The 23,787-nt window shown below is 38.5% G+C and overlaps 1 protein-coding gene across 1 annotated transcript; it reads right to left on the bottom strand.

The window, feature by feature from the left end:
* Positions 1-1,836: 1,836 nt before the first annotated feature.
* On the bottom strand, positions 1,837-23,373 carry chrna6 (cholinergic receptor, nicotinic, alpha 6). Its single transcript, XM_067499316.1, has 8 exons — positions 22,698-23,373; positions 13,776-13,915; positions 13,026-13,070; positions 10,459-10,568; positions 8,497-8,704; positions 7,174-7,785; positions 5,842-6,114; positions 1,837-3,573 (listed from the first exon to the last, which is right to left on the bottom strand). Exons 1-8 carry the CDS (start codon positions 22,753-22,755, stop codon positions 3,448-3,450), a joined length of 1,572 nt encoding a protein of 523 aa, XP_067355417.1. The 5' UTR covers positions 22,756-23,373; the 3' UTR covers positions 1,837-3,447.
* Between the last annotated feature and the right edge of the window lie 414 nt (positions 23,374-23,787).

Here is a 23,787-nt window from a genome sequence, read left to right as displayed (position 1 = left end):
AATATCTCATTCCAAAAACATGGGTATTATTCTGCTGCTATACCTATTTTTAAAGCTGTAACAGCTTCAACTCTTTGAGGAAGGGTTTTATAGAATGTGGCTGCATGGATTTTCTCCTATTCATAAGCCTCCCAAAATCTGGTTGGTCATCCCCTGCACCCCCTCTCCCATAAGGTACGAGGTAGATGGCTTGTTAGGAGCATAGATGGTTTACTGAATAGGCTTACCGAATACTCAACCTTTAACTCAAAGACAGTATTAAAAAAGTTCTAAGAGATGCCAAAAAGCTAGAGAGAGATCAAAATTGACCACAAACATTGATTGCTTCGAGGGAAAAACTTGCATTTGAACAGAAAAAGCAACTAGATCTTTGAAAGTAACAACAAAGCTTAGAGGATGTATACCAGGACCATGGTCTGAATTTATCTTACTTATGCAGTAGGCAGAACAGAACTGTGTGTCACATGGTCACATGGTTTTGAAAGTGCCCAGAGCCTAATACACAATACTGCGGTTATGTAGTGTAAAACTTTTAGTATAAAAAATACACTTTGAGCTGTGCATTAAAGGTACGTATGAAACCAGAGTAGAAGTCACTGTATGATCAGCAGATGATGTGCCATAGGTTCTAACATCCGGATTCATTAAAATAATATCTGTTCTGTCAGATGCACACGATATGGATGACACAGAGTTAAAACATTTTTAGTCTAGACACGTTAGGCTCCAACAAGTGGGCCAAGTGGTTGAAGGAGTGTGAGGACAAAAACAATGTCCTGGGTAGATAGACTGATGTAATGAAAGCTTACCTCCAGGGTGCAGGGCAACACATTATAAAAGTATAGGCTTCACAGAGATGGAGCCAGATAGCGGAACTGTTGTAGTAGCAAAAGAAACACATCAGCAACGGCTGAAGACAGAGACAAAGCTCCCAAAGAAATAGTGAAAGAGGATCAGAAGCTGTTGCTGGGGCTAAGAGACAAACTGGATGCCCTGTTGTTTGAAAACAACAGTAACTGACCTCAACCAACGCGAAACTTGCCACTAAAGTTACGGCTGAGACAACATTTAGTCAGTGAGACTGCAGAGTGAAGCTGTGCAGCTGATGAAGGGCTGAAGGAGCAGGAGAAGTTCCTTGCTGTTTTCTCGGCCCAGTTTGTCTAGTGTGAAGAGACTGATTAAGGGCCGACAGCTGCAGGAAAAAGGAGAGATGGGAGAAGGAATTCACATCCTAATGAAACTCCTACACCTCAGAGTCTCAGTGGACAGCAGTGAAGTCTTGTGGATGGACCTCTTGTCATTGTGGGTTCCCTCAATTACTGTAGTCATTACATTATAGTGCAACTTCTAAAAAACAACTGACTGTGTCACTGCAACATAACTAATTGACCTAATAGAAACCTTTGATTATGTGGCAATGTCATGCAAAATGATGTGTTTTACTTATCTAACTCACTCTTGTCCCAATTTTACTTACACACAACTGAAGGCTTAAATATACCTCTGATGGAAGTTAGTGCTTAATGGTGTCAAATATATTTAAAGCAGGGTGTGTGTAAATATGAAATGTTCATCCACCAACCATGCGACTGGTGGTTTGATCCTCACTTCCTCCATATCTCAAAGTGTCCTTGAGCAAGACACCGAACCCCAATTGGCTCCTGGTGGGTTAGTGGCAGCTGTTCTTTGTGTGTGAGCGTGTGTGTGAATGACAAGCAACTGTAAAACACTTTGGCAGTAAGGTAGTAAGGCATCATAAAGGGCGCAGAGCATTTACCATTTACTATTTGCAGTTCCCTTCATGAGGAAGCTATTGATTTCATAAACCTCCAGCAACACTGTTGTTCACTTTATTTCAAGAAGTTCAAGGACAAACATTGCTTTTCTCAGCATGAGGAAAGGAGCATCAGCATCAAAACATAAGAAATATTAACAGAAATGACAAGGAGAAATCTAATTAAATACATTAGGCAGTATTGTTCTAGTGCTGTAATCCATAGACAATATACTTGTGGTCAAAGCAATCAAAACGTCTTTCAGTACATGTTTGCTCTTGACAATAAACTTAATCAAAAGTGACAAGTAAAAAGAGATTAAATTAAGAGCCATGGAATCGGATGATAGCATCCCCTCATGAATTAATAAATGTACCGCTATTTCAGGAGCATCTCATCAAGTTCCATTTAATCCAATGTTTTCCAGGCCAACCAATTACCTTGTGGAACATTAAACAGAGAAAACATTTATAAACGAATGAAAACAAGAACAGCCTGCCCTTATTTGTAAAAAGCACGCAATCAGCTCCCGGGGTGGAGAGAAACCTGATTGCTGCAGGGTCGAGTTCAGTGAGTCACAGTCATGTAGTATAGTGGATGTGTAAAAGTTCCCAGATCGCTAACATCTGCCAGATGTTCAGATTACCGTCCTGAAGGACTAGATGATGTGCCACATTTTGATCCCAGGCAGGTTTTAACATCGGCTGTAAATCAAGCACTAATCAGTGAGATTGGCTACGGATATGTACAGTTTTGGGGTACTGGACTCTACCGGAGTACTTTTACTCTTTTTACAGGTGTATAGTCGTCTTATAAATTATAACATATTATTATGAATTTACCACTTGTCAGTGATGATCAAATGATCAAAATCAGCTCCACCAGCTTTTGTGCCACATTAAGTCATATGTAACACTCTCTGGGATAATATTCACCTTCAAGAGTCTGTCAAACTAATCTGGATCAGGCCTGTACCCTTAGTGAAAACAAACCATTTTGAACTGTTTAAAATACGCAGTTTTGTCAGTTCAACATCTGCACTTAAATACATTTACAGCATGTACAGTAGTTGTAACCTCAACTTGAGTGGTATTTCTGCTTGTATTGGGAAAGTACTACTCTGCTACAATAGTGGCTTATAACTCAGATATGTCTCTTGCGGTTTTTGTTAAATTTTGATTATGAACTTAATTATTCCACTTACACATGAGGCAGTAGAAAAATCCAATCATCAAGCAACCGGCTCAGCTTTTGACTTTAATGATATTCATGATAACTAGTAGTATAAAAATCTCAATTTATTATGTTTAACACTATACCTAACTTATGGTACATTTGATCTTGATACTGAATTATTAATGTACGACACTTATTCCAATATCACATTATGCTTTGTTTTATGAGCTTATCCAAATGCAGAGTGCAATGCATTGTTGTGTTTTTTTCTGTAGGTTATTTTATTTAGATTGTAAGCGGTGTAAAATTAGGCATCACATTATTTCTATCTGTTATGAAGCTGATCAGCCAGTTTCAAAAGCTTTAAAATCCTCCTTTGCTTTCTGTGAAATGCGAGAAGCAAAACTGGCACATCCCATAGTGCTTTAGGACTCAGAACTCTTGTGAGAGTTAATTGGTGGACACAGGGTGGCAGCGAACCCTGACTGGTCAGCGGTTATGAGACAAATCCAAAGAGCGGCTGCAGGAAGAGGCCCACGGTTCCAAGGACGCACACGGTCACAAACACCCAAAGGAAGATTCTATCAATCACCATAGCAACGTACTTCCAGTCATCCTCCACCTGTGAGTGAGGAAAAGGACACAAGGAAAAGTGTGAAGAGGCAGAGATAAGTGTCAGTGGTGACGAACGAACGATGAAAATTAAAGAGAGATTTTTTTACAAAGCATGCGAGGAGAGGTGCAGAGTGAGAGAAAGAAGCGGGAGATTCAGAATCTCAGAAGGTGGGAGGTTGTGGGAATCAGTGGGATGAGAGGAGTATTACACAGCAAAGGTGGAAAGAAGGAAAGAGAGAAAAGAGGAATAAAAAAAAAGAGTTGAACATTTCTTGTAATCCAACAGAAAAGTGGCACATAATTTACGCAGGAGGAAATTACTATGATAATCTCAATCAAACCACAGCATCAAAAGAAGCAAGTGGACTTTTTGACAAAGCTGATGGAGACACAAGTTTTGCATATCAAAGGCTGCTTTTTCCTTCGGGGAGATTTCACCCACTGTATTTATACCTGACAGAGAGTGGATCCCTCCTCACTTTCAATTCAAATCTAAAATTGTTTGGTTTCAACTTTCAGTCTTGTTAACTCACAAAGCAACTTAACAATGCAATGCAGTAACTCAATTTGTGCATAATCTTCAAAGATCGTTCTTGTCGTGTGTTTGCTTTCATGCAGTCATGGTTGATTTCTAAATTTAGAAACCCTGGGAGTTTACGTTTGATAGGTATTATAAGCAGCGTGTCTTTTCTAACATATTATGGTCGTCTTGTCTGCTCAGATGTCGATTACTCGGTTGATCATAATTTGGGGATAAGGTAACAGCAAGCACAGGTTTACAGCAGACAGTTTTAATAGTTTTACTTCTTTTGTCTTCTAAACACGTGTCAGATCTACTATATATCCTTTGACATGACACAGTAGGAAAACACAGGTGTAAATAATATCAATGACGCCTGAAATATTTTAAGCTTCTATAGTTGCGAGGTGGGTCTAACTGGATTTCACACTACACAGTAATTTGACAAACGCTGCTGATCACATTTTTAAAATGTGGTCTGTTTAGCAGCTTTGGAAAATTTCTCTTTCTGAACACTGCTATTTGTTTCAAATACCACAAGATCACAGATTTACCTGTGTGGTAGTAATCTTGAATGATTTTTTGTTGTATTTAAGTAAAGTTTGGATCTTATGTGAAGGTGCACTGTGTGAAATGGAGGGATCTATTAGAATAAATAGAATACAGTATTAATCATTCTGTTTTTTATACTGCTTAGAAAGATATTTGCAGAATGCCATGTTGCACTGTCAGGCCTCTACAGTGGCCTGGAATGGACAAAAACCAGAGGGAATTTTGCAAAGAGGAAAGAAAAAATAATTTAATTTCAGTTAGGAGTCGATGTTTTCAATCAATAACGATCATAACCTGCCAAACATTTACGATTACCAAACAGGATATTGTAACTCATCTTCCTCTGTGTTGCTTAGAACAGACCTGGACATTTCAGTTCAGTCTTCAGGTGGCCCAACTCTAAAAATAAGAGGTGTGCTTCACAGTTGGTATCCAATTTTTTACAAGCTTCTGGGTCAGAAAAATATGTTTGTGTGCACTGTAGCTAATATGATTAGTTTGTGGTCTTGTGCAGTTGGCATCCTGCTGGTCACAGAAAACCTGTGGTGACTGTACACAACTGGCTGTGAACAAATTTTGAGACAACTGTGACTTTGAAAGACAGACACACTGAAAACGTTAAGGCTGCAGTAACTCAGTATCTAATTAAACCGCTGATGGTTATAATTTTTTTCCTGTTTCATTTCACATTAAATTTCCTTCCATTTCATTAAAAGCATTTTTTTTTTTTTTCAAAACAGCAGTTAGCTCTTACTGTGAAGCAGCCATGGGAATTGTCTCTGCCCTTTGGGAATTTGAACCTTCGTACATGCACATCACAGCCTGCCACTTTGCTGAGTGCAGTGACAAAATGCTGTTGTGTGGTGAAGCCATTGTGTGAACTTTCAAATAGCTCCAGTCTTAGTTGAATTTTATTTTAGTTAAAGCAAATATTGGCTGTAAGTTTATAGCATCCCATAAGTTCATTTTTTGCTGAAAAACATTTTTGTCTTAATTGCTGTATTATGAACACAATGCGACATTCCTGCGTATTTATATGGGCTTGTCAATGTTTATTCTATAGGATATTCTAAATCACATTCTTCCATCATTCTTTCTGCACCTTGCTGAGATTAATCTGGCCATAACTATGACCTTATTTGAGTTTGTACTTATAATCCACTTAAAGTTTATGTGATCAGGTACAAAAAGGACTGGACTCACCTCTTTAGCCTTGTTGCGGCTCCTCATGTTTTCAGCAATGTACTTGACGCTCTCAATGGCCTGTTTGACCTCAGGTGACACCACAGAAAAGGCCACCACTGTACTGATGCTCTGGTGACTGAGCTGACGTGTCATCTTCCCCATGTCTGGGGTATCCGGCGCTTCTTTACCATGCTGGCAGGGGCAGGGACATTTCTTCCCAGTGCACCCTTCGATGGATGAGAGCTTACTCTCCCCGAACTCCAAACAGTTGAGGGAGCCACCTCCAACCTGCTGAGGATCAGAACCACAGTTCACATTAAATTCCACATCAAAGTAGTAGGCATAATTCTTTTCCACTTTTTTTAACAGCAACAGTGCATAGGATCTCTGGGACGCACCTGAGATCTTAGCAATACAAATTTTTAAGGTGGAATCATGAACAGACTTGTTTATTTCCAGGGTTTTGCATAGTACAACTTTTTAAGGTGGAATCATGAACAGACTTGTTTATTTCCAGGGTTTTGCATAGTACAACTTTTTAAGACGTCTCATTCATTTTACTGAATCATGCTGTATATAAATAATGGGCAAGATGTTTGTTGAAAGTGTAATTTAGGTAAAATGGACTTTTAGTGGATTCTGCAGATAGTACTTGGCAGGCGGCAAGTGGAACAGATAGATCACTGAAATGTAGATGAAGAGGAAATGTACTGTCTACCAAACAACTGTCCCCGAGCCACTCTTCCAGTTTTATAATTTCTAGTAATATAGCAAAATCAATGATGACTATGATGTTAATGATGCCCTGTATGATGCTGTCCCCCGCGGATTTTATATTGCGTCACTGAGTCTGAGCACGGTGCATGATTGAGCCTTGGAAAGAACTTTGCTGAGGAGGAAATGAAGTAAAAAGCATAGTGTAATAGCCAACCCCTGGATGCCTCTTCCCTACTATTGATTGAAACAGCACGACAAGGTCTAAAGGAGCTTTAAAGTTTAAACACATTACTAAATAGGTTATATCTGAGCAGCAGAGATGTTTGGCATCCGCGTAAGCCACTGTTATCTGGGAAGAGAGTAAAGAGAGTGACTCAGTTCTAGCCTGGAGGTTGCTACTGCCTTTTTGTGTTGAGTTGATAGCATTATTTATATTATTTGATGAATGCTATTAAACTCATTTACCTTGTCAGAGACTTTCTTTGCAAATATTTGCTTATACAAGGACATTGTCAGCCTGAGCTTTGTAGACTTCACTTTAAATGAATCCCCACAATTCCGGAGGTGATATTTGGGTCACAATGTCTCTCGAGTGGACAACAAAAAGTTAGGGTTTAATAAGGGATCACTTACCTGCATCAGGCTAGTTTTCCTTTTCTTCCCTCCTTTCCCTCCTCCGCCTCCTCCTCCCCCTCCAGCTCCTCCTGCCTCCCCACTGCTGTCCAACCCCCCAGCCTTGCTATCTTCATCAATTGGTCTCCGCATCAGCATAATCCTTGGGAGTACTTTGAGAAACACTGAGCGCACCCAACCCGGCATGGTGTGGGTCATTGGAGTGCGGTAGTGTACGTTCAGCACAAACACAGTGATGACGATGCTGAGTGTGACGAAGATCATTGTGAAGAGCAGGTACTCTCCAATGAGTGGAATGACCAGCGACGTGGAGGGGATGGTCTCAGTGATAACGAGCAAGAACACAGTGAGAGAGAGCAGGACGGAGATACAGAGCGTGACCTTCTCTCCACAGTCAGATGGGAGATAGAAAACCAGCACTGTAAGGAAAGAGATGAGGAGGCAGGGGATGATGAGGTTGATGGTGTAGAAAAGTGGAAGCCGCCGGATGTAGAAGGAGTACGTGATGTCTGGGTAGATCTCCTCACAGCAATTGTACTTGATATCGTGCTTGTAGCCTGGAGCATCGATGATTTCCCACTCGCCGCTCTCCCAGAAGTCTTTCAGGTTCACCTAAGAGAAGGATAACAAAATTAAAATAAGGTCACAACATAACATTAAAGTTCAACTTACCATAAAAAAACAATGTTCACCTAGATGTCCACATCCACCAAAAACAACTCGTTATGGCTCAGAGAGTAAAGAGAATGATAGGATTTAAGGAAGAAATGCAAATACGTATTTTGATAAACGAGTCAAATATTACATTTTTTTTAATCAAATATTACAATTAGAATTAGATTTTAGTCTGATTTTTTCTACTACAGGAGTATTATTTAAAGTGTCTCCCAATAAAAATGTTGAAAGGGGTCTTCCAATAAAAACAATAATCATTTTTTACACTGAATAAAACAGCAGCTAAAAATCCTGGCTTCTAGTCCCTACAGTGAGTCATGTTCCTAAAAGGTCTCTTGTGCAATTCATAAGCATTTTACATTACCTCAGCCTGCCTCCTAATTCCCCGTTTGTTCATCGCCATTTAGTTTATGATATAGGTTTTATGCAAATGTTTGATGGGTTTGGGCTCAGTAGTTCTATAAGAGAATTGGTCCATGTAATTAAATGCATTCAATATCAAAAATAATGTGCCTTACTTTGAATAAATTAAGGATTTATTTAGAACAGTGACAGCTGTGATTTCTTGAATTTTAAAAGGCACTAAATATAATGAACTATACAGGAGTGACACATTTGACAGACTTGATCGCGGTAACAAACACTGACCTTAGACCCAATAAGTACCAGGTCAATCTTGGCTTTGTCATAGGTCCAGGAGCCAAACTTCATGGAGCAGTTCTGATAGTCAAATGGGAAATAGGTGATGTCCATGGGGCAGGAAGATTTGAAAATGGCTGGAGGAACCCAGGTGATGGTGCCATCAAACTTCAGCAGAGCCTTGGTCTTGTCCTCCACCAGGAAATCACCTACAGCGCTGTAGAAGAATAGAACTATTGTCCACCAGAGTGGAAAATCCTCTTTGGATCATAAAAACCTCTACGTGGCATGAGACCAGGTGACACGTAGAACAGGTTACACATAAAACAAATGATCGTAGTTACAGTGGTGTGTACATGGTATGTGTTATCTGTGTGTGTGTGTATGTGTGTGTGTGTTTGTGTCAGTATGGCCACAAAGATATGAGGAGATATTATACTAGGCTATCGTGAATGGATGGGAAGGCAAAATGGAAGGCAAAATGTCAAAATGTCAAACTGTGAGTGGAAAGGGAAATAAAGAACAGGTTTTCATCCCACAGGATCAGATATTGATGCTTTCCACACAGCATCAAGTTCTTTGGCATATCATATGAACGGTACAGGTACCCTTTGTCATCACTATCGGATGCCCTGGGAGCTCCACTGTTTGAAGCCATAAGATTGATGTCATCATTAAATTACCCAGCATCTCATGCTGTTTCCTGTTTCTTTATAGTTGTTTGCCATCCAACCACCTTGATGAGCAGCTCCCTATGCAGACTTTTGGCTTAATGTGTGTGTGTGTGTGTGTGTGTGTGTGTGTGTGTGTGTGTGTGTGTGTGTGTGTGTGTGTGTGTGTGTGTGTGTGTGTGTGTGTGTGTGTGTGTGTGTGTGTGTGTGTCATTGAAGCAAATTGTACCTATGATGTTGAAAATCAACTTTTTTTGACTCCTTGGGAATTAAACTGAGCTGAAGTAGAAGATAGAAAAGTGAACTCCATGAAATAAAATAAGAGGAATACAAAGAAGAGGGGGCACAAAGGTGAGGTTATGAAAGTAATGTTAGAAATAAATGAGGTGGGGAAATTAAGCCGCAATAAACTTTATTGTGAAATACAAAATTAGCCTTTTAGTAACGTTATGAGTCAGTGTTTGAAGCAAAAAAAAAACTAAAAAAGAAATATGTCTGCAATTAAATGAACTAAAACTGAGAGAGATACAGTGCACACACTAGCCCCAAACAATAGGCAATCACATTAGCATATGTCAGTTTAATTCCAGTAGAGACTGTACTGAGTCAGTGTCTTTGAAAATTGTCTATATGACTTACACACGTGTTTTCTGATCTAGCAAGTATGTGCTGCATGGTTACAGTTGCAACAGTTGATTTTTGTCCAAGTAGAGGACCAAAACAAATGAAATCTTGCTATGAGAACAGAAATGGCTCAACATTGTTAATAAATTTGTATTCATTATTATTCATAAATTCAGTCTCCATTCTTGTTTTTAGCTCTGTTTCCCCACCAAAGCCTGAGGGAAATATTTACCTCCTAAGCTGCCAACTACTGTATTATACTGTACACGCATGCAACTGAACATGTTCACTGGTAACTTTGCATCTCATGATTGCTGGTGGACAGGTTGTGTACAGTGAGTTCAGCAGAGCTTTCTGTTGCTGAAAATAACTTTCAGCGATGAGAGTGGTAACACAACTTGAAGGCTATAATAAAAAGTGCTGAAAGGAACGACACAGTTGGGTAATAATAGGTTTATCACCACAAGACACACTGTGGCCCAACCACCCACCCAAACCTTCATAAAGGCAAACAAGGCCATTATTTTAACCTTTGCACAGTCACAAATGTAAAAATGTTTATTTTAAGTATTTCAAAATACAGTCTAACTGTTGTCTTTATGGCGTCTAATAGTTATGGCAATAATGGTAATGAAGCTAATGATCATGTCAACTGTAATGCTGTTGACAGCCTCACTTGTTGTAGAGCACAATGTCAGGTCTCCAGATCTTGTTTGATGGAACTCTAATGAACTCAATGCCATCAAACTCTGCTGGCGTCCATCGCAGCTTGTAGTCATTCCAAATCTGCAGGAGAAGAGAAAAACATTTTGAGCCTGCTGGGGAGTCAGTCATCTGTTTGGTGTTTTGCATTGTATACGAAGACAGTGTTAGTCACTGGAGAAACCTCTCCCTACATGGGAGTGTTTTGAAATACTTTTACTGCAGGCAGACATCAAAGGATGTTGATGTTTTACAGTAGAGCCAAATAAAGATATTATAACCAAAAATCTAATGGCAGAAACATGAGTTTCACTGAATCTTCAATCCTTTCATGATAAAAATTGAAGCAAACATGTACTTTCTGATGAAATTCCTTCTGAAAGTACAATCACAATGTAGTCGTTCTGACACATTCACAACGGTCACATCTGCATAATAACTGCCTGGAGAGAGGAGTAAATTAATAAATAGCTCACTGACAGGAATAACAGATGAGTGTGTTTATGTGTTAATCTGTCAACATAACCAACATGGTATTTCCATGAGCTGTACATCCATTAGTCTTGGCTATTTGCATGTCAGTTGAGATGAAATCATTCATTAGCAAGTAGGAATAATACCCACTTATGACCAGGGAGCTGTTTAATTAAACCTTCTACCATGTCCCACTGCCTTTTTCATTCATCTGTTAAGTGAGTTTTCATTTTAATTGGCTGCAGATGTCCACTGTTACAAAATGTATGTGGCTCTACAATTACTTTATATTACCATGAGACTCCAGCAATCACAATGATTGTATTCAGTAATAATTTGTGGGCACATTTACTGTATATTCTTCTTTTTTTTTTATTTTTTACAGAATACTTGTACCATCTATTTTCACAATACTAGGACCCAAAAGTTATGTGGTTTATACTCATGTACATTCTATTTTTGCACAAAACGAAGATGGTGTGACTTAAGGAGGAAGGCTCAGCATAATCTAATAGTAAGCTTAATAGTATTTTAATTTGTTCAGTAGTCCCTGGAATAAACAGAATGCTAATTTCACAATTATCATAAATTCCATGCATTGTTTCGTTAATATTATTCCATCTGGCAGATATCAAATTAGCTTACATCATCTTAATCTCATATTTTGCCTCTCTGAGTTTAATTAATAATGAGTTTTATGAATAAAAATTGAATATTCTTACAGTATTATTGTAAGATAATAGAATGATAGTGATAGTAGATGATAGATGATAGTCAGAATCTCAGCTGAGCCACAGACCGAACAGTCTAGCTTGATCCTGCCCTCCAGAAGTTAATTTATATGCATGTTTTATGTGACACTGATTTTTTAACACACTCCTTAGTCCTCACATCTGTGGTGACCACTTCAATCTAATAAATACAAATTCTAAATCAATAAATGATGAAGACATATTTAAAAGATTTTGAATTAGCTCATTTTTAATTCAGTAGATATCAGTTCGATTAATTTAAGCAAGGGAATGATTAAATCAATTAATCAATTTCCCATTATTTATTTTATTATTTATAGCATCCTTATAATCCATTTTGACCAGGCATTGTTTGTTTATTTGTTTTTTAATGAAACTGTTTTTCCACACCCTAATCATTTTTATACAGCCTCCCTCACTACCTGATCAGTCTGCACTGCAGTTTGTTCAGATCATAAAAGAAGATGCATAAATGACAAACGATGAAAAGAAAAGAAAGAAATTCAATTCAATTAAATACAAATTTCCTAAATTGTTTGTTTGCTGTGTTGCACTTCAGACTATAAAATTACATTTTGGAAAAGATGATTTATTTGCATCCGATACAAAGGCTGCCTCTAGTTGTACAGTATGTAACACTTGTAATTTGAAATTAAGCTCTCTTATCCCTTTACATAAAAGTAGTCAGCGAGCCTGGTTTTAAACAAGCAAGCAGCGAATAAATGTAGAAATGCTGCACACTGATACAGAAAGAATCCCCTGCAGTTTTGCTGCACAACAGATGCAATAAAGCCATCAAAAAGGAAAAAGAGTCTTTCACTGTAAATGAACTGGCTGTAAATCACGTACTTTATCAGTGAATGTAGTGTTGACACCACACAAAATCACATCAACATCCAACAGCTGCTTGGCCTTGTAGTCACAAATTGAAATGATGGCACTTTATTTACTGTTGTATGAGAATAAATAAAGGTTGATTGAAGCAAAAAGGAAGAGAAATGGAACGACAATAAATCAGAGAGGCAGTGGAATGGATGACAAGACAACGTGTTTTTTGAAGCCTGAAGATCAGGGTTTGTGACTATAGGTATGCTGAAAGGCAGAGTGGGATTAACCATAATGCTAACACTGATCACCAGCTGAGTGCAAGTATCTCTCTGAGACACATGAACAGGAAGAGAGAAACAAACTGTGGCATTGCATCTTCTCAGTACTGGGCCCACACGCTAACACACTCCTTAATCCTCACATCTGTGGTGACCACAAGCTGGGGATCATGCTTTATGTGAGTATGCATGTTTCCATTTATACTTACATGCCTGAGCCATAAATTTGTTTCCATGATTTGATTCACCTCATCCTGCAGAGACACAGAGAAGAGCTTGTTAGCCAAAAGAATTCCGTGTTTCATGTCACATTCGTGTGTATATGTCAGTGGGTTGCTGATACAGCAAATTATAATAAGAAGTGTACACTATGTGGAGAAAGAATCCAGGGATAAAAAAACCACCAACTGTGTTTGATTTTAGTAATGGAATCCTTCTCTGATTCTCATAATTCAACATAAACCACCTACAAGAATTTATCAGTCACATATTTAAAGTGCACAATGTGATAACATGTGCACTAACCCCCTACACTGTGACAAAAATCATGTAGTGCACCCACGTACTAACATGTGCACAACCACACATTCACCTTTTGATTAATCTCACCTGGATGATCAACTGGGTATGGCTCAAAATTGATCCGCCCTGAAAAACATTCCTGCAGGCGGTTTTCCTATAATCTGAGGATTTCCATTCTGAGCTGAAAACCTCTTTTCACTGGAGGATGGTTGAGCCCCCCTCCACCCCCACCTACATTGAACTTAACATTGCCAAAGCAGTACAGCAGTGTAACAACAAAAATCTTTACAACGGAACAAACTGAACATTTACTTTTAGCTTTTTGGTTTCAAAGGTAGGAAATATGCTAAAGATGCTTGTGGGACTGTAAAACATTGATTCAAGGACACAATTTGCGTATGAAACCACAAAAGGTGCATAGTGCATTGTGTGCTTACAACTTTGACCAGCTGTGAGATGGAGACCTCGAACTGCACAGTGACGGGGTCGGAGACATTCTCAACTGGTCTGATGAACTGATTATATCTTCTAAACAGCTTCCTGAACAGCCGGTCCTCCGCCTTAGATGAAAAACAGCCTGGGAGAATAGAGACAAAGAAATGAGGGGCAGAAAGAGCCATCACTGATGAATGTGATTGAAAAAAAAGGAAGAACTTAAAAAAATCCAATAAATAATGTACCAATCTAACTTTTCCCAAAAAGTCACAGATACTTAAAAGGCTTATCAATCTCAGACTCACCAGCTGAGTTTTAATAAAGTACTATCAGTTGAAAATTAAACAGAGAAAAACAGACATCACAAGTCACATCAATAAGTCCTTTGAGTTTGTTAAATGAATGTTTTATGATTATTGATGAATCATCTATAAAGAATTCTCTTTAGATCACGTTTTCTGCTTAGATCATCAGAGCTGAATATGAGCAAAGATGTGACATGAGATCATCTTTGTGTGTGAGTTTGAATCCAATTGATGCCATTGATGAATGTGAATGTGGAAGGCCATTGAAATGTCCACACGGAATACTATCATATGTATCATAGTTCATAGTCTCATAGTATCATAATCTTTATTCTTTCTTTTTTTCTTATTTCCTCCAGGAGCACTGGTTCTCTTCACTTTTCTGTTACCGTGCTCACAAAGACATTAAGAAAAGGGGAGAATGGGAGCTCATCACTTCATTCAGGACACAGATGCTTCACTGACCTCTCACCCTCATCTGATTGACATGACCTCTACTTGACCTCTATTGCACCTCAATTTATTTTAATTTAATTCAGTTGCGACCTTTGTCACAGCTCCTGTTTCCAGGCCCTGCACCCGGAATGTCTCCTAAAGCAGGTACTAACAATTTAACAAACCAAACCCTAAAGTGTAAAGTGCTTTGAGATGACTTTGTTGTAAGTTGGCCCTATATAAATAAAGTTGAATTGAATTGAATCAAATATATACCAGACCTCAAACAACACATTTTTTCAGGCACTTTGTAACTGCAAATACAACAGCCAATTATTTCTTATCTGTCCAGTTTGTAACTTTCTGTCGAATTCCAAAATCCCTGAAAACCTTTCAGTAGCAATTGACTATGATCCCAATGCAGATTGCAGATTTTACAAACCAAGTGTGTAAACACATCATTTGGAATGATTCCATTCGCAGGAAATTTACTGTACAATGTAAAATGCACTAACAACAATGTCAGTTCCTCCACAGAATTTGCAATGTTGCAATTGGCTGGGAATTCTGTGTGGCCTTGTCATAAAAACATTACAACATACATCTCAAAATCAGACCTTTTAGGTGGAAACAATCCCAAAAAGTCTGCAAAATCCTGCAATGACTGCACTGCTGCTATCTTCTGAGCTTGTCCTTTTATGTGTCAAGGACACAGCTAAATGCTTTGAGCACAGCTTCAGTCCAACATAGAAGTAGTGCTTTAGTACAGTCCCATAAGCACGAATTAAATGGACACTATGACAGTTTTCATCTTTATGTTTGGATCACTTTAAAAGCCCCAAGAACAACACAGTTTGCTAATTTAGGTAGCGTTATGCACATGTGACGTCCAAGTCATCCTAGAATAGAATCTTATTTAAGTTCAAATAAAAATTTAGCATTTACTAAATGTCTATAAATCACTGTGACAAGCATGTCCCCTTCTCCTGACTTATAGTAAGTAAATATAGATAGATAGGTCTTGGCAGCTGTGGATGTTCATCCTGTTGATTTATGATTTATTCTAACCTACCTAAATATAAGTATGTATTTGGTTGGATTGCTGTTTAAATGCTATATGCATAACTAAAACTATGAAGTGTCAAACCTAGTAATTATCCAGGAAGAAACCTAGAAGGCCTGAGGCACGATATCAGCATGTCTACTTAGTGGAAATGCACAGCAAGCTATTTTAAAATAGTGCAGAGAAGTTGTAGGCTGTATCCTCAGTACAGGAGATGAAGCGATGAAATGTTTTTATTTGGCACAGGTGACGAGGACAGGAAGAGTGGGAGGAGCTTTTCAATGTATTTTAGACTTTTCTTTTTAATACCTAAAATGTCATAGAAACACCACCTAATGTTACTCCTGTTACTCTTTCTCTTCTGACTTACATAATAACATAAACCCTAATGTTGTTATCTAAGTCAGAAGAGAAGCACATTCAAAACACTGGCCAATAATTCATAAATTTAAATTCATTTACATTTTAAATTTTTTTAGAAGCAGCGCTCCACCAGAATAAAGATTACTTCAAAGGCTTCACAGGAATTTACGCCTGCATTAATGCATGGAGTGTTGGTGATTGTTTGTAATGGTGGAGTGATATCAGACTCACCATTTACTGTTTACTCTGCTAATGCTACACAAGTCAAAATGACCATGTTCCTGATGGGCTGCTGCTTCACGTTGAAAGCATTCAACTGACAAAACACAGGAAATACTTGTGTATTTCTGACCCAAGCTACTTTGACAGCTGATCCGTTTTATATGTTGCTAGGAGTAACATTAACAAGAAGCAGCAGTAACAGTGAGCTGTTAGATGAAGAGTCACAGTCAGCAGGCTGCACACCTCTAACTCCATCGGCAAAAAAACAAATTACTGTGCCCTGCTGTTGTGTTGAAAACTACTCATGCTGTGTGGAGCAGGAAATCCGATCACAGTTTGGATTGACTCCCTCAGCAGAACAACATGGGTACATTTTGTAGGACTGTAAACATATCTATTAGTTGCTCTTCTGTTGTAAAGCTGACGAGGTAGCTGCTCAGTGAGTCTTTGCACTGGAAATGTACAGTACACCTTCTGTCACCAACTTAAAAAAAAGGTGTCACCCAATCAACCAAGACTAAATCTGTCCACCATTAGCAGAACACATGACAGAATTTTTAGTTCAGTAGGTGCATGTGTTTGCAATGTCAGAAATCATTGTGTATTTTTAAAACTATGTCCTTTACGCATTTTGTTTGCCTTTTTTCTATAATGAAGGACTGGATAGGAATCATGGGAAAAGATCAAAGGTCCCCAGCCAGACTCGAACACAATACACTGCAGTTGCATGACATCCACTGTAACCATTGTGCTTACACTGATTTTTACAAAGAATAAGACGTTGTCTTGTGCAAAATTATATTTTAATTGTAGTGAATCAACAAGATTTGTGGTCATCAATACCATAGAAGTACGTCAATATTGACATACCTAATGTAACAATTGTATGTTTGGCAAAGTGGTGTTTATACTGTATGTCTATCTTCAAGTATAATACTGTGTAAAAAATACTAGTGTCTGGGTTTTGATTAAATCTAGTAGTTAACAGTAAAATGACAGAAACCACACTTGTACAGATCTTTTGTTTTTGATAGTGTATTGAGTGACAATAGTCCTGCAGTTTGCTATGATGGACATCCTCTCTTCCTCCCTTAAGACCCCTGAGTGCTCTTAGAGTTGTTGTGCAGAAACCCTGTTCACATTGCCCTTTTTAAATAGATCAATACCACATTCTTCACTGTTGGACACAGGTATTAGATGGAGGAAAGGGTAAAGTAGGGAGCTTGACTAGAATGTGAAAAGATAAAAGAAATATGACAGGTGTTGAACTCCTGTTGACAGCCCTCCTGAGAGAATAAGAAAATAAATAAATAAAGTCAAATAACGTACAAGAAAATGTGGAAGGAGAGACACATTGAAAGTAAAGTCTTCTTAAGATGTCACTCAGAAGATTATGTGAATCCAGACTTCAGCCTCATGTCTGGTAGCTGCCTAGCAAGTACTTATACTATGCTAAATAGAGATTAATAAGAACATGATCGTGGTACCTGGGTTTGCGTCTGATCCATGTTTGGCAAAAGAGGACACATTGCTGGCAGCAGCATTTTAAAAAAAATATTACAGCAAAAAAGACGGGGATAAAAGGACAAAGACAATGTTTAATTAAAAGAAGAAAAGAGGACAAATTAGATGGACTTAAATAGACTCTCATGATGCTTCATCTATGTGTTAGCATAATTACAAAGGCAGAGCTGCTTTCTGTTACATGTCCAATGACTAATCCATCCTTTTGATCAGGACCGGATCCAACACTCCTGCACTCACTCGCACACACACATGCACATGCAGACATTTGACATGGTCAGATGCATTTCACGGTGAGAATCCTAAAAAGAACCAATTACGTCAGAAAATAACCACAGTTTCTTTCATCTTGATTCATCTCATTATGCTCCGCCTTCCTCCATGTTTCCAGTTATTAGTCCGCCAGTTTCACTCGCCAGTTTTTACTGGCTGCTTCAATTGTGCTGGGATTAACATTTCACGTTACAAAAAGGTAAAGGGGTGAGAAGCATTAAGAAAAATGAGTCTCAGTACTGGTGAAAAATGTATGTGTCATGACGCACATATACAAAGGAAAGATGTCAAAAGGTGTAAAAGAATTACCAGAAATGCAGTTTTCTAAATCTCTCCCTTACATAAAGCAACACTAGGAACAATAGGAATAAAATAAATTAAGCAATGTGTTTTCTGGCTAACTAGCTTACTAGACCAGGTAAAAGGCTTCATATTGTTGTCAAGATTTTAACTAACAAATACTGTATAGGAAGCATGCGGCGTAAATTATCAGTATTGAATTATTACATTTTTAAAACTTTGTATAAGTAGAATTCATGGCAGATCCATTGGATTGGATTGGATCGCATTACATTGCACAGGTGGTCAAAATGTTATGACTGATCGATGTAAGTAAACTGCAAGTTAAATTTCCTCAGTGTGTCATAACTCACTTAAAAAACTGTGAACAGTCACAGATCAGCCACAACTGAACTGTTCACTACACCTGGTTGTGGTGAAGCTCAACTAAAAAAAAAAATCAAGAGACACTGTCATAAAGGATGATAATATAGAATTAATATGAGGAGAGGAAAGATAAGTGAATGTGGGGAGGCGGGAAGATGGGGATGAAGGACAGATAATGAGTGATGTAGAAGAAGAAAGCATTTTATGGGCTGGCTGTAGGATGTATGTATAAGAACCATTTAGCCTTCATTTTCCCCTGAGCTTGCAAATGCTTTTAAAGGAGAGTGTGTGAGAGAAAGCTAACAAGACAGGGCTGAAAGTGAAAGTGTGTCTTTACCTTCACGTCTCTATTATGCACAGTGCTTATACAGTAAACACTTTATAAACAAGTAATTGCTCTGCGGTGAGCTGCAACACTCTGCTCATACAGTTTGTTTTTCTTTTGTTCCGGTAAAGCTGAGATGAAATGAGCTGAATTCATCTGACAGAGATTAAGCGGGAGGAGGAAAGTGAAGAAAGGGAAAGAGACAACGGGAAAGGCAGATAAAACTCTGAAAGTTAATGCTCAGTGGACGACAGCATCAGAACCTGAGAGATTTATGGCTGAGAAAGTGTGGTGGAGGCACGGAATAAGTGGGAGAAAGATAGGGTAGTGGAGCAGGGATAGACCCTGTCTGTGTGTGTGTGTGTGTGTGTGTGTGTGTGTGTGTGTGTGTGTGTCCAGTAAGTGGAAAAGAATGAGATGTGTTTGATGTTTGTGACAGTGGAATGCTCTTTATCATTACAACGACTTCCTATCAAAGCCTGCAAACATTTTCTCATTTGTTCCTTTTTTCTATTCTTTCTTTCTAACATTTTCTGCGTATTAACACCAATATAGATCCATTACACTTCTAATAAAAGCCACAGGGCATTCACATAAGAATGCATATGTGTCTTTGCACTTACACATCTTAACAAAGAAAGAAAATGAACTCTTTTCACCTTTAAAATTAGCCAACAGGTAGATAGCAGATGGAAATTACACAAACCTTTCAAGGTACATTTCCAGAAAATCAGGTTGCATAAATGTTACGTGATGTTTCATGTGAGGAAATTGTTCAACTTTACAAGATCCTGCCTCTGAACGGTGGTCTTCTGATTTACCAGTGTTCATTCAGTTGAGATTTCGTGAAAATTACACCATATGATCATATGGTTCCTCAGTGGGTGAGGAAATGTTACCTTGCACCAATCAGGCAGAGAAAAGATGGGTTCAGTGATCATCCTCATCATCATCATCATCATCAAAGTTCACTATCCAGACAATCAGTCATGTATTCAAAAAATTCAGAGACTCACTCTGTGTGTTTTTGTGTGTGTGTGTTGTCTTTGTTGTTGTTGTTGTTGCATCTGTGTGACACTAAAATTGCAGTTAAATGTATAATTACATTAGCCACATCCATTCCACAGCAATTACCTGCACTCTGCCCCCAAAAAGCATATGAAGTCATACACAAACATCAGAGCAGTCACAAAGTGTAAAAACGCTGAAAGAGCCTGGATGGATATATGATGTTCTGTTAAGCCGGTTTGAAAAACCGTTAAAATAACAAATGTTCAGTGTTTTTAACAGTGATGTGCAGTTGAAGTAAGTATCACAAGAATCTGTAACAATAATATTTGATTAAATTTATAAGGAACAGGATTATTACTGTTTATTTACTGTTTGGAAAATCTGTTTTTGAAATGTAAAATGTGTTCAATTAATCTTGTCTGTATAATAATTACTTAATTGTCCGTGTTAAAATCTTAGCAGGGAAAGGTTGCACTGTGTACACTAAAAAATGTCTGCTTTTAGTCAGCACTGTCATTTTAACATGAACAAGTGTTTTGTTTAATCAAGTGTTTCAAGCAACATAATCATTGTGTTTCAGTCGCCATGAATTAATATAAGAAAATCAAATTAAATAGATGTAAAGGGAACATTTTTCAGATAAGATCAGACATAATTTTTCTTTTAATAATATAGAAATTTAGAGCAGAATATAAAATATAGACACAGTCTGCAGATGTGTACGCTGACATTTGTAAGGTAGTAGATGTTCCTGCTGATTTAAGTGTTCTTGTGTCATTGAATGGCAGCTTATCAGTGCACATATTTTTTGGCAGGTAACCAGCTACCTACTGATACAGTTATTATGAGCAAGCTGTCTGAGAAATTGGTGACATCTAGCAGTCATAGTCATATGACAGGCTGCTGGAGTTGCATTTGGTGATGTCGTTTATATTGTTGCAATAATAATTTGTATTGTTGTGTTTCCGAGAAGAAAATCATGGCGGATGGTAATGTGTTTTTAACCCACACCCCCATCTTTCCTTTGTTCCCATGTTTAATCAAAAGCATGTGTTTTCATGCCAAACTCAAACAACATGGTAGCACATGATATCTCATCACAATAGCCTACTGAGCCTCCCAGCATGTGGAGCATGGACCACTTCTCCACAGATAAGGTGCTGCAACAACAGAATACAGGTATTGAATGGCAGAATAAGAACCTAATGAAATTAAGGTTGATTTTACTTTGATTCAAAACAATAATTAATATAAACAAAAAATGATAATGATGTGGTGAGATTTGGAAATTTCACCTCACACACACAATTCACCAATCCAATCAATACCAATCTGCAGCAACTTTGGAAGAATGGTAGAGTGCTTTTTGGCTAATCTGAGCTTGTCATAGTAACTTTGAGCTAATTCTGCATAACGGGGACATTTTTCTTTGCTTTGCCACCATGTAATAATAAATAAATAAATCAACTTGGCTCCACATGCCTCTATGTAAATAACAAGTGAGAGAAAACACACTCCAAGCCAAGAGGCCACGCACGGAATAACAAATGTGTGTAGAGGCTGATAAACCATAAAAGAGCCTGTCTGCCACCAAGCATAAATCAGATAGCTGCAGTTAATGCCCTGGGAGCAAATGTTTACGTTAATGCTTTGAAATGCCACAGCATAATTACCATCTCTGCATCTATTCCACAGAGTGGCTCCAGGTTAGAGCAAAGTCATTGGGTGCATTTCAGTAAGAACAAGTCCTTTCCTCCTTCCTTTTCCTATTCCTCCTTTCTTCCTTCTCACACCCTTCTTTCCTTCTACCTCTGCCTGGTCCTTCCTTCTTTTCCTACATGCTTTCATCTTTTCATCCTACCATTCTTCTTTCCTTTCTCCCTCCATCCATTGCTCGCCTGCTCCTCTAGTTAATTTCAACAAAAAGTGGAAGTACACACAAGCTGCTCTTTCTCATTTTAAAAACATTGTCGAACACAACCTCAAAATCACCCCTCTTTGCAAAGTACTGTAAACCTCCAAACCCACATGCCTTTTTGTAAAAAGAAAGAGTGGAAAAGAAGCAATAATAAGATATTTTTATCCACTTTTATTCATCCACAAAATAAAACGACATCCATGACAAATGTTGCTTTGAGAAATTTGTGGGTTGTTTTTTTTTTTTTCAAATGCCCGCAGATGACCCAAACCAATTTCCACTGACTAAAAACATTCTATCTAGAGAAATATAATCCTGTAAACAAAGTCTCATCTGTTTTAATTTCCTGAAGTCGTGACTTGAGCCTCAAAACACAATTTGCATGCATCAAAATTAATTTGGCTTTTCTCGAATAGTTTTGCATTTTATTCTGTTGGCCTAGTTAATAAGAAAGAAAGACGGTTGCATCACATATGGGGGGGAGGAGGGGGTAGATGAAGTTGGTTACGCGCGAATGAAATTAGTAGTTTGAAATTAGTTTCTGAGTGTTTAAACAGTTTAGTCACTTTTAAAATAACCAAACTGAAAGAAGTTACAACAATAGCTGTCGACACATTTAAGGTATCCTACTGGACAGAAACTCCAGGTATCTTCCGTATTCACAAGAATAAAACAAAGTTACGCTTTACTGAACCATCACGAAACCCCCAATTCTCACACAGCATCCCCATCTCGTCCTTTAAATCCAATTATCTGCATGTTTCTAAAAGTATCAAATCTACAGGATAAACAAGCCCACAAGGGATAAAGCCCACTTACCTTGCACTATCAAAATCACCAGAAGAAGCAGCAAAGTCCATGTCCCCACTGGCTGCATCTCTCCACGGTTTCGCTTGGGGATCCCTTTCACCTTTCCTGTTTCTTTCTTCTTCTTTTTTTTTTTTTTTTTTTTTTTTATGAACCAAGTCGTTCTAATCAGTAATGATGAAATCAAAAATGGCAAATGACCCGACAACGTTCGTCTCTCCCCTGGTGCTGTCTGTGTAGCTCTGCCTGTGCGCTGCTTCTAGATCTGATCCGAACTTGACTTCTCTCGTCCCTCCCCTATGAGCGCAGGCTCCCCTCTGGCGCATCCATACGGACTCCACACACACGGGGAGAGAAAACCGCCCTAACATTTGCCTTGAAAGACAACGGGCGCAGCTGGGTTCATTGGCTGACAGAGAGATTAACCAAAAAAAGTAAAAAAAAAACAAAAACAATTTGAGTCTGAAATCGGGAGGAGTGTTTGACTCTGGAGTCTAATAACACTCGCTGTGGTGTGTTTGGTTACAGATGTAATATGAGAAAATATAATAATTTCATACTTTTAAACAAATGCTTAGTCGGCAGTTCTTCCGCTGCCAGATTCTCAGTTGACAGAGACGTATTAGAAAGTTGATTTGTCCCAGTTTGTTGAAGGCGACGCAGCTGGTTTCAGCACCACGGAGAGCGGCAGAGAGGAGCGGTCCACCGCGCTACGTCAGCTGCCTCATCACTGTACGTGTTCTAGAATTCATTCACTGAGATGGATAATTGATTTAATTGTTAGCAGTTCACACCGTGTCTATTTGTATGTGTCATTGTGAAGTGTGTATCGTAATGTTCACAAAGTAGACTCTGCATTACTTGGACCAAAGCCCAGATTAGACACAGCTCATGTGGCATGTCGTGTCTTTTCCCAGCCACTAAACTGCAGCACTGCGCTGTGCTGAGGAGGAAAGTTCGCCCGCTCCGAACCATCCTTCCGGCCTCATTGCACCGCGCCGCTCATGTTGTTTTTCTCCCCAGGTGCCCCTGGAGCAGCCTCCGGATCGCGCTGATGAAGTTTAATTATAGCCCGTGATTCTCCACGCTTGGTTTGACGTCA

The sequence above is a fragment of the Channa argus genome, chromosome 3 (genome assembly GCF_033026475.1).
Source record: "Channa argus isolate prfri chromosome 3, Channa argus male v1.0, whole genome shotgun sequence".
NCBI classification, from domain to species: Eukaryota; Metazoa; Chordata; class Actinopteri; order Anabantiformes; family Channidae; genus Channa; species Channa argus.
Note: the sequence above shows the minus strand (reverse complement) of the source record. Positions and strands in the feature narration are given on the sequence as shown.

Bases quoted from the DNA above. Each gene is read 5' to 3' on its own strand.
- chrna6 (XM_067499316.1), bottom strand. From the start codon at position 22,755: ATGCAGCCAGTGGGGACATGGACTTTGCTGCTTCTTCTGGTGATTTTG. The intron at 13,071-13,775 runs GTAAGCACACAA...GTGTCTCTGCAG, and splicing joins TCTCACAGCTGGTCAAAGTT to GATGAGGTGAATCAAATCAT. The intron at 10,569-13,025 runs GTAAGTATAAAT...CTTCTCCTGCAG, and splicing joins CAAATTTATGGCTCAGGCAT to ATTTGGAATGACTACAAGCT.